At 45.6% G+C, this 15,241-nt stretch overlaps 1 protein-coding gene across 1 annotated transcript in view; it reads left to right on the forward strand.

Moving 5' to 3' along the window:
• The window catches only part of LOC135505195 (voltage-dependent T-type calcium channel subunit alpha-1G-like), a 235,965-nt gene that overhangs the window by 105,371 nt on the left and 115,353 nt on the right, over window positions 1-15,241 (forward strand). The window contains exons 13-16 of the mRNA XM_064924359.1: window positions 3,400-3,493; window positions 5,786-5,964; window positions 9,860-10,183; window positions 11,047-11,333. Coding sequence (XP_064780431.1) covers window positions 3,400-3,493; window positions 5,786-5,964; window positions 9,860-10,183; window positions 11,047-11,333 — 884 coding nt within the window. The remainder of the gene's footprint in view (window positions 1-3,399; window positions 3,494-5,785; window positions 5,965-9,859; window positions 10,184-11,046; window positions 11,334-15,241) is intronic.

Raw genomic sequence — 15,241 nt, forward strand, 5'->3', positions numbered from 1 at the left:
ACCATGAGTTGTTCTCCCGTTGGTTTCTAGAAGTGTACAACTCCAGCCCAAATCACTAAATTGCAGAACCCCCCACAATACTTTGTGCTGAGGCTCTGATTGGCTTGTCCTGAGGTACATCTGTTTTGGCTTAATTAGTGTGTTGGCTGTTGTTCACTGAGATAAAAGTAGAATATATTGGCTGGCTATTCTGTGTTCAGTTCAGCTTGTTGCTTGTTGCATATTCTGACCTGCACTGTTTTCAAGGAACTGTTATGATTTTAGCTGTAGCTTTGTCCTCTGTGTTGGTGATGTGTGTTTTGTAGACAAGTTGGACAATTCTCCACGTGGGTTTCTACTGTACACCACCGATTTGCTGCTGACAACTCTCCTCAACCACATAATGTAACAACAAGCATTAAACTGCTGATTTGAAAACCAATGGGAGACATTGCAGCTAGATCCTCTATCCTTCGTGAATGGTCAGCACTGTTCTCGTGGACAAGGAACACACTCACACTGGACTAGTGAACACACTCACGTGGACCTATCCTCACTGGACAAGGAACACACTCACACGTGGACAAGGTCAAGGAACACACTCACAGGTGGACAAGGCACACTAGGGACAAGGAACACACTTGGACAAGGCCTCAGGGACTGATTGGCTGCAGGTATAGGCCACTCAGGGCTGATTGGCTGCAGGTGGACAGGCCTAGTGGACAAGGAACTGATGGACAAGGAACACACTCACACTGACAAGGAACTCACAGTGGACAAGGCACACGTGGACAAGGAACACACTCACACGTGGACAAGGAACACACTCACACGTGGACAAGGAACACACTCACACGTGGTAAGGAACACACTCACACGTGGACAAGGATTGGCACTGCACGTGGACAAGGAACACACTCACACGTGGACAAGGAACACACTCACACGTGGACAAGGAACACACTCACACGGGACAAGGATCACACTCACACGTGGACAAGGAACACACTCACACGGGACAAGGAACACACTCACACGTGGACAAGGAACACACTCACACGTGGACAAGGAACACACTCACACGTGGACAAGGAACACACTCACACGTGGACAAGGAACACCACACTCACACGTGGACAAGGAACACACTCACACGTGGACAAGGAACACACTCACACGTGGACAAGGAACACACTCACACGTGGACAAGGAACACACTCACACGTGGACAAGGAACACACTCACACGTGGACAAGGAACACACTCACACGTGGACAAGGAACACACTCACACGTGGACAAGGAACACACTCACACGGGAACACACTCACACGTGGACAAGGAACACACTCACACGTGGACAAGGAACACACTCACACGTGGACAAGGAACACACTCACACGTGGACAAGGAACACACTCACACGTGGACAAGGAACACACTCACACGTGGACAAGGAACACACTCACACGTGGACAAGGAACACACTCACACGTGGACAAGGAACACACTCACACGTGGACAAGGAACACACTCACACGTGGACAAGGAACACACTCACACGTGGACAAAGTACACACTCACATGCACCTCGAGGTGAAGAAAGCCATTTGTTTGATGAGAGAAATTGAGATTTCGATATTTAAGCACTTCTATAAACCCCACCCACTGTGAATATATGAATAACTACTGCATATCATTGCTACAGAAACCACACCCACTGTGAATATATTAACTACTACTGCATATCAACTGCTATAGAAAAAAACACACCCACTGTGAATATATTAACTAACTACTGCATATCACTGCTATAGAAACCACACCCACTGTGAATATATTAACTACTACTGCATATCACTGCTATAGATTAGATACTGGCCATAGAGATGGAGAGAGAAAAGGGGAGAGCGAAAACAGAAAGGTGTTCAAGAGAGGAACATGTTTTACTGTAAATGTAGGATGAACAAGAGAGAGAGAGAGAGAGAGAGAGGACAAGGAGGGAACAAAACAGGGAACAAACCGTTCTGCCGTTCTGACAAACTCACTGGGTGGATGATTTGTATTGGAAGGTTGTGTGTGTCTCTCCTGTCTGTGCATCAGACCACACTGAAGCTCTGTTGAATGAATGTGTTTACGGGGCTTAGATCAGCATGGGGTTGACTCATCATACCCAACCCTGACGGGTAGAACCCTGACGGGTAGAACCCTGACGGGTAGAACCCTTTCGGGAAGAACCCTGACGGGTAGAACCCTGACGGGTAGAACCCTGACGGGAAGAACCCTGACGGGTAGAAATAGCTCTGTTTATCTTCACAGAGTGACCCTCTAGACCGTTCCATGTCTCTCTGGTCACAGGAAAGCAGTCTGAAACCGACAATCTGTCCCCTACCATACGGTAACTCATATTACGGTATCTTCTCTAACGGTGCCGGTGCCCGACGTAACAGGAAAAATTAGATATTCAATTTGGACAGGCAATTTGGACCTTCAATTTGGACGGTCAATTTAGAGATGCATTTTGATCCTTATGAAGTTGTGTGAGAGTCTATGTGTCGTTGTCTGTGTGTAGCCTACGTGCTTGGATGTGTGCACATAAGTGTGTGTGTGTTCATACATGTACAGGTGTTCCTGTGTGCGCTGTGTGTTTCAGTGTGGTCTAAGACAACATGTTATCTACTGCCCCTGCATGTTAGCTAACACATTGTTTTGACAGAGCTGCCCTCCATCGATGTCTCTCCCTCCTTCTCTAGCCTCTGCACTCTTGACCTATTGACCTGTGAACTCTCCAGCCTTCCTGGCTACTGGGAGAAGTTGCCCTTAGACACAGATCTAGGATCAGCTCGTCCTTCCTATAGACAAACGATTAGCATTAGGGGATGAAGACAAAACTGACCCAAGATCAGTGTGTCAAGGCAGCTTCATCATTCTCTGTCTGGCTTCCATACTGGCTATTACTGCCTGCACACTGACTGGCCTTTTGAGAAAATAACCATATACTGTCTTCTATTTGTGTGTGTGTGTGTGTGTGTTTGAGTGTGTGTGCATATGTGTGTGTGTTTGCGTGTGTGTGTGTGTGTGTGTGTGTGTGCGTGCGTGCGTGCGTGCGTGTGTGTGTGCGTGTGTTTGTTGTGTGTGTGTGTGTGTGTGTGTGTGTGTGTGGGGGTGTGTTTGGTGTGTGTGTGTGTGTGTGTGTGTGTGTGTGTGTGTGTGTGTGTGTGTGTGTGTGTGTGCGTGTGTGGGGTGTGTGTGTGTGTGTGTGTGTGTGTGTGTGTGTGTGTGTGTGTGTGTGTGTGTGTGTGTGTGTGTGTGTGTGTGTGTGTGTGTGTGTGTGTGTGTGTGTGTGTGTGTGTGTGTGTGTGTGTGTGTGTGTGTGTGTGTGTGTGTGTGTGTGTGTGTGTGTGTGTGTGTGTGTATGTAGGGAGAAGACTCCAAGTCAGTGTCAGAGGCTGATTTATCATCGAGGAGTATGGAGGACATGAACAGCAGTGGAAAGGATGCGTCTGGCTCCCCGGGTGAGACACACGCACGCACACACACACACACGCACACACACACACACGCACACACACACACACACACGCACGCATACACACACACACACACACACACACGCGCACACGCACGCATACACACACACACACACGCGTGCACACACAACATACACACACGCACACACAAATGACATTTATTGCACTTCTACACTGTAAAAGTAGAAAGTCTCAAAGCACCATGTTTGTGTAATGAAACCATGGAAAGTAGTGCAGCTAGTGAGATCTTGCGTTTGGATGAATGTATGTTTTATGACAGAAAGAACGGATTACATGCTCTGTAAAAGGCAGCATCAAAAGACACAAGCTGTGTGTTTAGAAATGCAAATGGTTTGTTTCTAACTATTGGTTGAAGATGTGACCAGGAACAATATTTTTTGTTGTTGTTGTTGCAATTCCACCTTTCTTTAGATTAGAAACAGAAAGAAAGATGGTACATTTTAATTAGTCAACCATACATCCACATTCTGGGGTGAATTTAAATTTATCAACAACAAAAAAACAACCAACGTATACTTCAATAAATGTAAGTATATTTATGAGAGAGCTTTCTTCCAACAACAAAACATTAAAAGAAAGAAAAGCAGTTTAAACAGGATTCAAAACATCATAATAGTGTTTAGAAGCATTATAGAGAAGAAATGACACCAAAAGAGAAGGGACCTAATTCTGAACTAGACAGGATTCAAAACATCATAAAGGTGTTTAGAAGCATTATAGACAGAGGATATTACACCAACAGAGAAGGGACCTAATTCTGAACTAGACAGGATTCAAAACATCATAATAGTGTTTAGAAGCATTATAGAGAAGAAACGACACCAAAAGAGAAGGGACCTAATTCTGAACTAGACGGGATTCAAAACATCATAATAGTGTTTAGAAGCATCAGAGAGAGAGGATATTACACCAACAGAGAAGGGACCTAATTCTGAACTAGACAGGATTAAAAACATCATAATAGTGTTTATAGAAGCATCAGAGAGAGGATATTACACCAACAGAGAAGGGACCTAATTCTGAACTAGACAGGATTCAAAACATCATAATAGTGTTTAGAAGCATTAGAGAACAACACCAAAAGAGAAGGGACCTAATTCTGCACTAAACACAACTCAAAACACCAAAATAGTGTTTTCAATATTTTTTGTTAGAGCTCCCTGTCTCTGGCAAAGTGTTGCATGAAACTTGATTAAGTGGAGTTGCGTCACACCATGTCATGTTTCAGAACATCTCAGGATGAGGTGTTTTAATACTCCAGCAAAGGGAAGGTTTGATCTCGTTGAAGTTGGTGGCAGCTCAGTTGGCAGTTGTTTGGCTGTGACAAAGCACTACTTTTTCACAGCGAATAAATAACAGAACAACGAATTGCGTATTACATTTAGCTGTAATTTCTTTGTTTCCAGAGTGAAACTGAAATATTTACTCACGTATTGAAGCACAGAAGTTTGCTCAACTAATTACAATGAAATGAAATAAAACCATTACAGATTCCAGAGTGTATATATATATGTAGACGCAATTGGGCTTTTATGATAATATCCCATTATGATGAAAATCTTCTTCGTAGCTGTATAAATGTGTCCCACATTGGATGGGTATGCATTTTTCTCACACACACACACACACACGCGCGCTCACGCACACGCACACACACACACACACACACACACACACACACACACACACACACACACACACACACACACACACACACACACACACACACAGAGAGAGAGAGCGGAATCATATCACACAGCGACATTCTGCTACAGCAAAAAGACATCCATTATTCCTGATGCTGTATCTACATAGTACAGAAGAGAACAACTCCCCAACGCTACGACAACTTTAAACTACCTCAGCTTAACTCATGTAGTGGTTAGAAGAGCTGTTTAAGCACAGTGACTGGAGGGAGGGAGGGAGACACAATTGGGGAGCGAGAGATGGGAGAGGGTGAAGCTGAGAGAGAGAGGAGGAGTGGGCAAGAGGAAGACATTGAGGGAGGAAGGCAGAAGTTTAAAGACGCACACCAAGTGAGATGAAAGATGCATTCGTCCTCTCTGTGTCATGCATTCATCTGGCTGTTGAAAATAATATTCCTCCATGAAAACATCTTGTCAGATTAGAGAAATATTGGTAAACAGTTCCTCCTCACATTAGAGATCATCTTATAACTGGGTCTCTCACGCCTTCCTCTCTCTCTCCTCCCTTTCTCCCCCTCCCTCTTCTCCCCCTCCCTCTCCCCACCAGTAGTCCCTATAAATGGTCATGTTGACCTGAAGACCAGTCTGACCCCTCCTCTGATCACCCACACTGCTGCCACCCCCATGCCCGTTCCCAAGCTGCCCGCCGTGGTTGACCCTGCTCTGGGCTATGAGTCCCAACGCGGCAGCAACGTCTCCATGGACCGAGCCTGCTACGACAAGTCTCCGGTTAGTGTATTCCACTAGTGCACTATCAATCAACTGGATCTTCCCAGGAACCCATGCATTAGGCTCTGTGCCCCCTCTCTGCCCAGGCCCTGTGTGCACAACAACTAAGACTGCAGATATTCAGTCTAACCTGTATGGATGATGTTCAAGAAGACATTTATGATGATTAATATGACCTGTCATCAGCTCAACTCTCTGGCAATTTACTGATGCCAGTTATGACTGATGCCAGCTGTGACTGATGCCAGTTATGACTGATGCCAGTTGTGACTGATGCCAGTTGTGACTGATGCCAGCTATGACTGATGCCAGTTGTGACTGATGCCAGCTATGACTGATGCCAGCTGTGACTGATGCCAGTTGTGACTGGATGCCAGTTATGACTAATGCCAGCTATGATTGATGCCAGTTGTGACTGGATGCCAGTTGTGACTGATGCCAGCTGTGACTGGATGCCAGCTGTGACTGGATTCCAGTTATGACTAATGCCAGTTGTGACTGATGCCAGTTGTGGCTGGATGCCAGCTGTGACTGGATGCCAGTTGTGACTGATGCCAGCTGTGACTGGATGCCAGCTGTGACTGGATTCCAGTTATGACTAATGCCAGTTGTGACTGATGCCAGTTGTGGCTGGATGCCAGCTGTGACTGATGCCAGTTGTGGCTGATGCCAGCTGTGACTGATGCCAGTTGTGACTGATGCCAGCTGTGACTGAATGCCAGTTGTGACTGATGCCAGCTGTGACTGATGCCAGCTGAGACTGATGCCAGCTGTGACTGATGCCAGCTGTGACATATGCCAGTTGTGACATATGCCAGTTGTGACTGATGCCAGTTGTGACTGATGTCAGTTGTGACTGATGCCAGTTGTGACTGATGCCAGTTGTGACTGATGCCAGTTGTGACTGGATGTCAGCTGTGACTGATGCCTGCTGTGACTGATGCCAGTTGTGACTGATGCCAGTTGTGACTGATGCCTGCTGTGACTGATGCCAGTTGTGACTGATGCCAGTTGTGACTGATGCCAGTTGTGACTGATGCCAGTTGTGACTGATGCCTGTTGTGACTGATGCCAGTTGTGACTGATGCCTGCTGTGACTGGATGCCAGCTGTGACTGGATGCCTGCTGTGACTGGATGCCTGCTGTGACTGGATGCCTGCTGTGACTGGATGCCTGCTGTGACTGATGCCAGTTGTGGCTGGATGCCAGTTGTGACTGATGCCAGTTGTTACTGATGCCAGTTGTGACTGATGCCAGCTGTGACTGGATGCCAATTGTGACTGATGCCAGTTGTGACTGATGCCAGCTGTGACTGATGCCACTTGTGACTGATGCCAGCTGTGACTGATGCCAGTTGTGACTGATGCCAGCTGTGACTGATGCCTGCTGTGACTGGATGCCAGCTGTGACTGGATGCCTGCTGTGACTGGATGCCTTCTGTGACTGGATGCCTGCTGTGACTGGATGCCAGCTGTGACTGATGCCTGCTGTGACTGGATGCCAGTTGTGACTGATGCCTGCTGTGACTGATGCCTGCTGTGACTGATGCCAGTTATGACTGATGCCAGTTGTGACCTATGCCAGTTGTGACTGATGCCAGTTGTGACTGATGCCAGTTGTGACTGATGCCAGTTATGACTAATGCCAGCTACAACAATAAAAACTATAGTAATGACAATTAAGCATTTTTATTATAATTTGTATATACAGTGCCTTGCGAAAGTATTCGGCCCACTTGAACTTTGCGACCTTTTGCCACATTTCAGGCTTCAAACATAAAGATATAAAACTGTATTTTTTTGTGCAGAATCAACAACAAGTGGGACACAATCATGAAGTGGAACGACATTTATTGGATATTTCAAACTTTTTTAACAAATCAAAAACTGAAAAATTGGGCGTGCAAAATTATTCAGCCCCTTTACTTTCAGTGCAGCAAACTCTCTCCAGAAGTTCAGTGAGGATCTCTGAATGATCCAATGTTGACCTAAATGACTAATAATGATAAATACAATCCACCTGTGTGTAATCAAGTCTCCGTATAAATGCACCTGCACTGTGATAGTCTCAGAGGTCCGGTAAAAGCGCAGAGAGCATCATGAAGAACAAGGAACACACCAGGCAGGTCCGAGATACGGTTGTGAAGAAGTTTAAAGCCGTATTTGGATACAAAAAGATTTCCCAAGCTTTAAACATCCCAAGGAGCACTGTGCAAGCGATAATATTGAAATGGAAGGAGTATCAGACCACTGCAAAGAAAGCCATTTCTTAAAGATATACATAAAAAGTGTTGTTTAAAGTTTGCCACAAGCCACCTGGGAGACACACCAAACATGTGGAAGAAGGTGCTCTGGTCAGATGAAACCAAAATTGAACTTTTTGGCAACAATGCAAAACGTTATGTTTGGCATAAAAGCAACACAGCTCATCACCCTGAACACACCATACCCACTGTCAAACATGGTGGTGGCAGCATCATGGTTTGGGCCTGCTTTTCTTCAGCAGGGACAGGGAAGATGGTTAAAATTGATGGGAAGATGGATGGAGCCAAATACAGGACCATTCTGGAACAAAACCTGATGGAGTCTGCAAAAGACCTGAGACTGGGACGGAGATTTGTCTTCCAACAAGACAATGATCCAAAACATAAAGCAAAATCTACAATGGAATGGTTCAAAAATAAACATATCCAGGTGTTAGAATGGCCAAGTCAAAGTCCAGACCTGAATCCAATCGAGAATCTGTGGAAAGAACTGAAAACTGCTGTTCACAAATGCTCTCTATCCAACCTCACTGAGCTCGAGCTGTTTTGCAAGGAGGAATGGGAAAAAATTTCAGTCTCTCTATGTGCAAAACTGATAGAGACATACCCCGAGCGACTTACAGCTGTAATCGCAGCAAATGGTGGCGTTACAAAGTATTACCTTAAGGGGGCTGAATAATTTTGCACGCCCAATTTTTCAGTTTTTGATTTGTTAAAAAAGTTTGAAATATCCAATAAATGTCGTTCCACTTCATGATTGTGTCCCACTTGTTGTTGATTCTTCACAAAAAAATACAGTTTTAAATCTTTATGTTTGAAGCCTGAAATGTGGCAAAAGGTCGCAAAGTTCAAGGGGGCCGAATACTTTCGCAAGACACTGTATATATTTTTTTTACCTTTTATTTTACTATGCAATTCAATTCAGAACAAATTCTTAATTACAAAGACGGCCTACCAAGAGGCAAAAGGCCTACTGCGGGGACGAGGGCTGGGATGAAAAAAAAGTAGAAGAAAACACACATCATGACAAGAGAGAAACCACAACACTACGTAAAGAGAGCCCTAAGACAACAACACAGCATGACAAGAGAGACACCACAACACTACGTAAAGAGAGCCCTAAGACAACAACACAGCATGACAAAAGAGAAACCACAACACTACGTAAAAAGAGCCCTAAGACAACAACACATCATGACAAGAGAGAAACCACAACACTACGTAAAGAGAGCCCTAAAACAACAACACAGCATGACAAAAGAGAAACCACAACACTACGTAAAAAGAGCCCTAAGACAACAACACATCATAACAAGAGAGAAACCACAACACTACGTAAAGAGAGCCCTAAGACAACAACACAGCATGATAAGAGAGAAACCACAACACTACGTAAAGAGAGCCCTAAGACAACAACACAGCATGACATTGAGGAGAATCTGAGGATTAAGACAAAAACCTGTAGTAACAACATCCTAAAACGTAATATTCTTTATTTTTGTTTTTGGTTACAAACATTCCCCAAGGGTTACAAACGTTCCCTAGGAAGGTAATTTGATTACTTCATCTGGCTTTCTTTTTGTCGTTCATATCTTCTCTCTTTCTCTCCACCCTCCATCTCTTTCTCTCCAGACCAGTGCCCGTAGCACCTCCCCTTACGCCCCGTGGAGCTCCGCCTCTGGCTGGACCAGCCGTAGATCAAGCTGGAACAGCGTAGGCCGTGCTCCTTCGCTCAAACGAACAAAGCGTCAGTCTGGTGAACGACGGTCGCTCCTCTCCGGAGAGGGTGGGTCCAGTTCGGAGGATGATGAGGGGGGAGGAGGGGGGACATCGGAGGGAGATGATGTGTCCCTGTGTCGTATCGACTCCATGTCCCAGTCCCAACACCAACACAGGAGGATGGAGTCTGCGGAGACCAGGGGGTCCATAGACCTGGCCCCTGACATACTGCTACAGGTGAACAAACACACACACATTCTTGTACTGCTATCCTTACCCTAACCCTAGCTCCTAAACCTAAACCTAACTCCTAACCTTAGCTCCTAAACCTAAACCTAACTCTTAACCCTAGCTCCTAACCCTAAACCTAACTCCTAACCCTAACCCTAGCTCCTAAACCTAAACCTAACTCCTAACCCTAACCCTAGCTCCTAAACCTAAACCTAACTCCTAACCCTAACCCTAGCTCCTAAACCTAAACCTAACTCCTAACCCTAACCCTAGCTCCTAAACCTAAACCTAACTCCTAACCCTAACCCTAGCTCCTAAACCTAAACCTAACTCCTAACCCTAACCCTAGCTCCTAAACCTAAACCTAACTCCTAACCCTAACCCTAGCTCCTTAACCTAAAACTAACTCCTAAACCTAACCATTAATGTAATTCTGACCCAAACATTAATTCTAACCTTAAAGCTAAACCCCCTCGAAATAGCATTTGAACTTGAGGGGACTAACAAAATGTCCCCGGTTGGTCAAAATTTTGTTTGTTTACTATTAGTGGGACTAGTTAAGAATAGTTAAACAAGAATAGTTAAACACGTCCACACGCACACACACGCACACACACACACACACACACACACACACACACACACACACACACACACACACACACACACACACACACACACACACACACACACACACACACGCCAGGGGATCTATAGACCTGTCCCCCTAAACACTACCCTCATTTTATTGATGGTCCATTTTACGTGACAACGGCAGTTATCACTGGATAGAACCACTTTCTTGAGTGTTTTAAAATGCCTTCAAGTACCTATAAATGACTGTGTTAACCATGGTTGTAAAACTCTAGGTGCCCTTCCTGTATCGCTCAGCCAGTATACACAGCTCCAGACCCCCCTCTCTAGGAGGCCTGAGAGCCCCAGAACGCAGTGACTGTAACGGGAAAGGCACTCCGGCCCCTGGGGGGGCCCTGGCCCAGACACAGCTCTCCCTCGAGGACAACACAGAGGACGAAGCGGTAGAGGAGGAGGTTGTGGGTCGTGTCGCCAGGCTGTCACGCTGGCTGGAGAGGAAACAGCCAGAGTGGTGTCGAAAAAGAGATACCTGGTCCCTTTACATATTGTCCCCAGACTCCAGGTGACACACACACACACACACACACACACACACACACACACACACACACACACACACACACACACACACACACATGGTGATCTCATCCCGAATCATTTTTGCATGTCATGCTTCATTCTCGATCTTAAGGTCTCACTCTGTTGATTCTCCATCTTAATGTCTCACTCTGTTGATTCTCCATCTTAAGGTCTCACTCTGTTGATTCTCCCTCCCTCCCTCCCTCCCTCCCTCCCTCCCTCCCTCCCTCCCTCCCTCCTTTCCTCCTTTGCTCCCATTACGTCTCTGTGGCTTTGAACTGTGTCTTAATGTATGATTCTAGGGCCTGGTGGAGAATGTGTGTGTGTTTCAGGTTGGAAACTTTGCTTCACACCTTAGCCCTAGTCAACTAAAGCCCAGAGCTTTAGTAATTCCACAACAGAAGCCCACCCATTCTCTACCCTTCCTCTCCTCCTCTCCCCTCTACTTCCACATACTTGTGACTCCTCCTCCTCTTTTCTACTCTTCTCCCCCTGTTCTCCCCTTCTTCTCTCTCCCTCTCCTCCTTTCCTCCTTAAATTCCTTCTGGAGGTGGCTGTCTCACAGTGTTGTGCTGACAGTAGAATCCCTTGATGGCCATGATAGAACCCAGTGTTCTGTTCTAACAGTTCCCATGGTAGAACACAGTGTTCTGCTCTAACAGTTCCCAAGATAGAACCCAGTGTTATGTTCTAACAGTTCCCATGGTAGAACCCAGTGTCCTGTTCTAACAGTGCCCTTGTTGTGACCCAGTCGCAGTGTGAAGTAGGGTGTGTTCTAACAGTGACACTGAGGACACAGGCATTGTGTTGAATGGAAAAGGGGAAGAGGGATACCTAGTCAGTTGTACAACTGAATGCATTCAACTGAAATGTGTCTTCTACATTTAACCCAACCCCTCTGAATCAGAGAGGTGCGGAGGGCTGCCTTAATCGACATCCATGTCGCGTCGTCCATTTTGGCTCTGTACAGAGCCAGACACCCACCTGTTTCTATCAGGAGACTACTATGCCTACTGTCAAACACTGACAGTCCAAAGAGCACAGACGACCGTAACTGAATCATCTAGCGAAAGGTCAGGGAAAGATCATGAGAATATCAGATACATAGATGTCAGATATTTAGATCGATGAATAAAAAGCATCTGATATCTATGATCGAGCACTGAAATAAAGTTATGATCTGATGGGTGCAGTCTGTCTGCCTGTCTGTCTGCTTGTCTGTCTAACTAACTGTCTGTCTGTCTGTCTGTCTGTCTGTCTGCCTGTCTGTCTGTCTGCCTGTCTGTCTGCTTGTCTGTCTGTCTGTCTGTCTGTCTGTCTGTCTGTCTGTCTGTCTGTCTGTCTGTCTAACTTTCTGTCTGCCTGTCTGTCTGCTTGTCTGTCTGTCTGTCTGTCTGTCTGTCTGTCTGTCTGTCTGTCTGTCTGTCTGTCTGTCTGTCTGTCTGTCTGTCTGTCTGTCTGTCTGTCTGTCTGTCTAACTGTCTGTCTGCTTGTCTGTCTAACTTTCTGTCTGTCTGTCTGTCTGTCTGTCTGTCTGTCTGTCTGTCTGCTTGTCTCCCTGTCTCACCCTAACATGAAGGATAAAGTCGACATCCTACCGTGGGAGTGAGCGTGATGTCCCTGGTCCACATAATGAATGCATGATGGATACTTTAACAATGAGAGCTAGCATGCAGAGATGAGAGGATTTAGGTCATCTAGTGTAGATAATGATGTGAATAGTCAAACACACATGCAGACACAAAAACTTGTACACACAGACACAAACACACACACACACTGTCTGTCATCATAATGATTGTTTGCTTGAAGATTAAACAGATCTGAGGGACAGAGCTATTGTTGTGTTCTGGGACAGAGACATAGCTGTTATTGTCTTCTGGGACAGGGACATAGCTATTGTTGTCTTCTGGGACAGGGACATAGCTGTTGTTGTCTTCTGGGACAGAGACATAGCCGTTGTTGTTGTCTTCTGGGACAGGGACATAGCTGTTGTTGTCTTCTGGGACAGGGACATAGCTGTTGTTGTCTTCTGGGACAGGGACATAGCTGTTGTTGTCTTCTGGGACAGGGACATAGCTGTTGTTGTCTTCTGGGACAGGGACATAGCTGTTGTTGTCTTCTGGGACAGAGACATAGCTGTTGTTGTCTTCTGGGACAGGGACATATCTGTTGTTGTCTTCTGGGACAGGGACATAGCTGTTGTTGTCTTCTGGGACAGGGACATAGCTGTTGTTGTCTTCTGGGACAGGGACATAGCTGTTGTTGTCTTCTGGGACAGGGACATAGCTGTTGTTGTCTTCTGGGACAGGGACATAGCTGTTGTTGTCTTCTGGGACAGAGACATAGCCGTTGTTGTTGTCTTCTGGGACAGGGACATAGCTGTTGTTGTCTTCTGGGACAGGGACATAGCTGTTGTTGTCTTCTGGGACAGGGACATAGCTGTTGTTGTCTTCTGGGACAGGGACATAGCTGTTGTTGTCTTCTGGGACAGTAACATAGCTGTTGTTGTCTTCTGGGACAGGGACATAGCTGTTGTTGTCTTCTGGGACAGTAACATAGCTGTTGTTGTCTTCTGTACATTAAGTAGGAAAAAGGAAACCGCACACTGCTCTTGATAGTATCACTGATATTTAATAAGCTTTACGTATCGGCCTTGCGGCCTTCGTCAGAGCTTATGTGAATTTTTTTATATTAGCATCCTTATGCGGACCTCGTCCCAACCAGCCGTTCCACATCGAAAAGGGTTGGAGGCGAAGGAAAACAAATAATAATAAGTGCTGCCAAATATAACAATATGCATTTCATAAATATTAAAATAAAGTGTATAAATAAGACGTATGAAACACGTCTGTAAAACCACAATGAGGACATGGCAAGTTTTCATTAGTCATTGGGTACATGGTACGAAAAACATCAGAGTAATCTTAAATAGGCACATTATTCATGTTCAAATTCACAACATAGCATACATAGGCATTTCATCATTAAGTCCTTTAGGAAATAATGTCTGGAGGGTGAAAACAAAAAGAATGCTAAGATGTGCGAGTGCCTTTTGAATTTTGAACTACTTTACAATATGACAGACAGGATCCCTCAGAGTGGGTTCTCTTCTGTACATTATGACAGACAGGATCTGTCAGAGTGGGTTCTCTTCTGTACTGTGTGACAGACAGGATCTGTCAGAGTGGGTTCTCTTCTGTACATTATGACAGACAGGATCCATCACATTATGACAGACAGGATCCGGGTTCTCTTCTGTACTGTGTGACAGACAGGATCTGTCAGAGTGGGTTCTCTTCTGTACATTATGACAGACAGGATCTGTCAGAGTGGGTTCTCTTCTGGACATTATGACAGACAGGATCCGTCAGAGTGGGTTCTCTTCTGTACTGTGTGACAGACAGGATCTGTCAGAGTGGGTTCTCTTCTGTACATTATGACAGACAGGATCCATCAGAGTGGGTTCTCTTCTGTACTGTGTGACAGACAGGATCTGTCAGAGTGGGTTCTCTTCTGTACATTGTGACAGACAGGATCCATCAGAGTGGGTTCTCTTCTGGACATTATGACAGACAGGATCCGTCAGAGTGGGTTCTCTTCTGTATATTATGACAGACAGGATCCGTCAGAGTGGGTTCTCTTCTGTATGTTGCGACAGACAGGATCCGTCAGAGTGGGTTCTCTTCTGTGCATTGTGGGTTCTCTTCGGTACAGATAGATAGGATCCGTCAGAGTGGGTTCTCTTCTATTATGACAGACAGGATTGTGGGTTCTCTTCTGTACAGACAGGATCCGTCAGAGTGGGTTCTCTTCTGTACATTGTGACAGACAGGATCCGTCAGAGTGGGTTCTCTTCTGCATTGTGACAGATAGGATCCGTTGGGTTCT

This window comes from Oncorhynchus masou, chromosome 18 (genome assembly GCF_036934945.1).
Source record: "Oncorhynchus masou masou isolate Uvic2021 chromosome 18, UVic_Omas_1.1, whole genome shotgun sequence".
Taxonomy (NCBI): domain Eukaryota; kingdom Metazoa; phylum Chordata; class Actinopteri; order Salmoniformes; family Salmonidae; genus Oncorhynchus; species Oncorhynchus masou.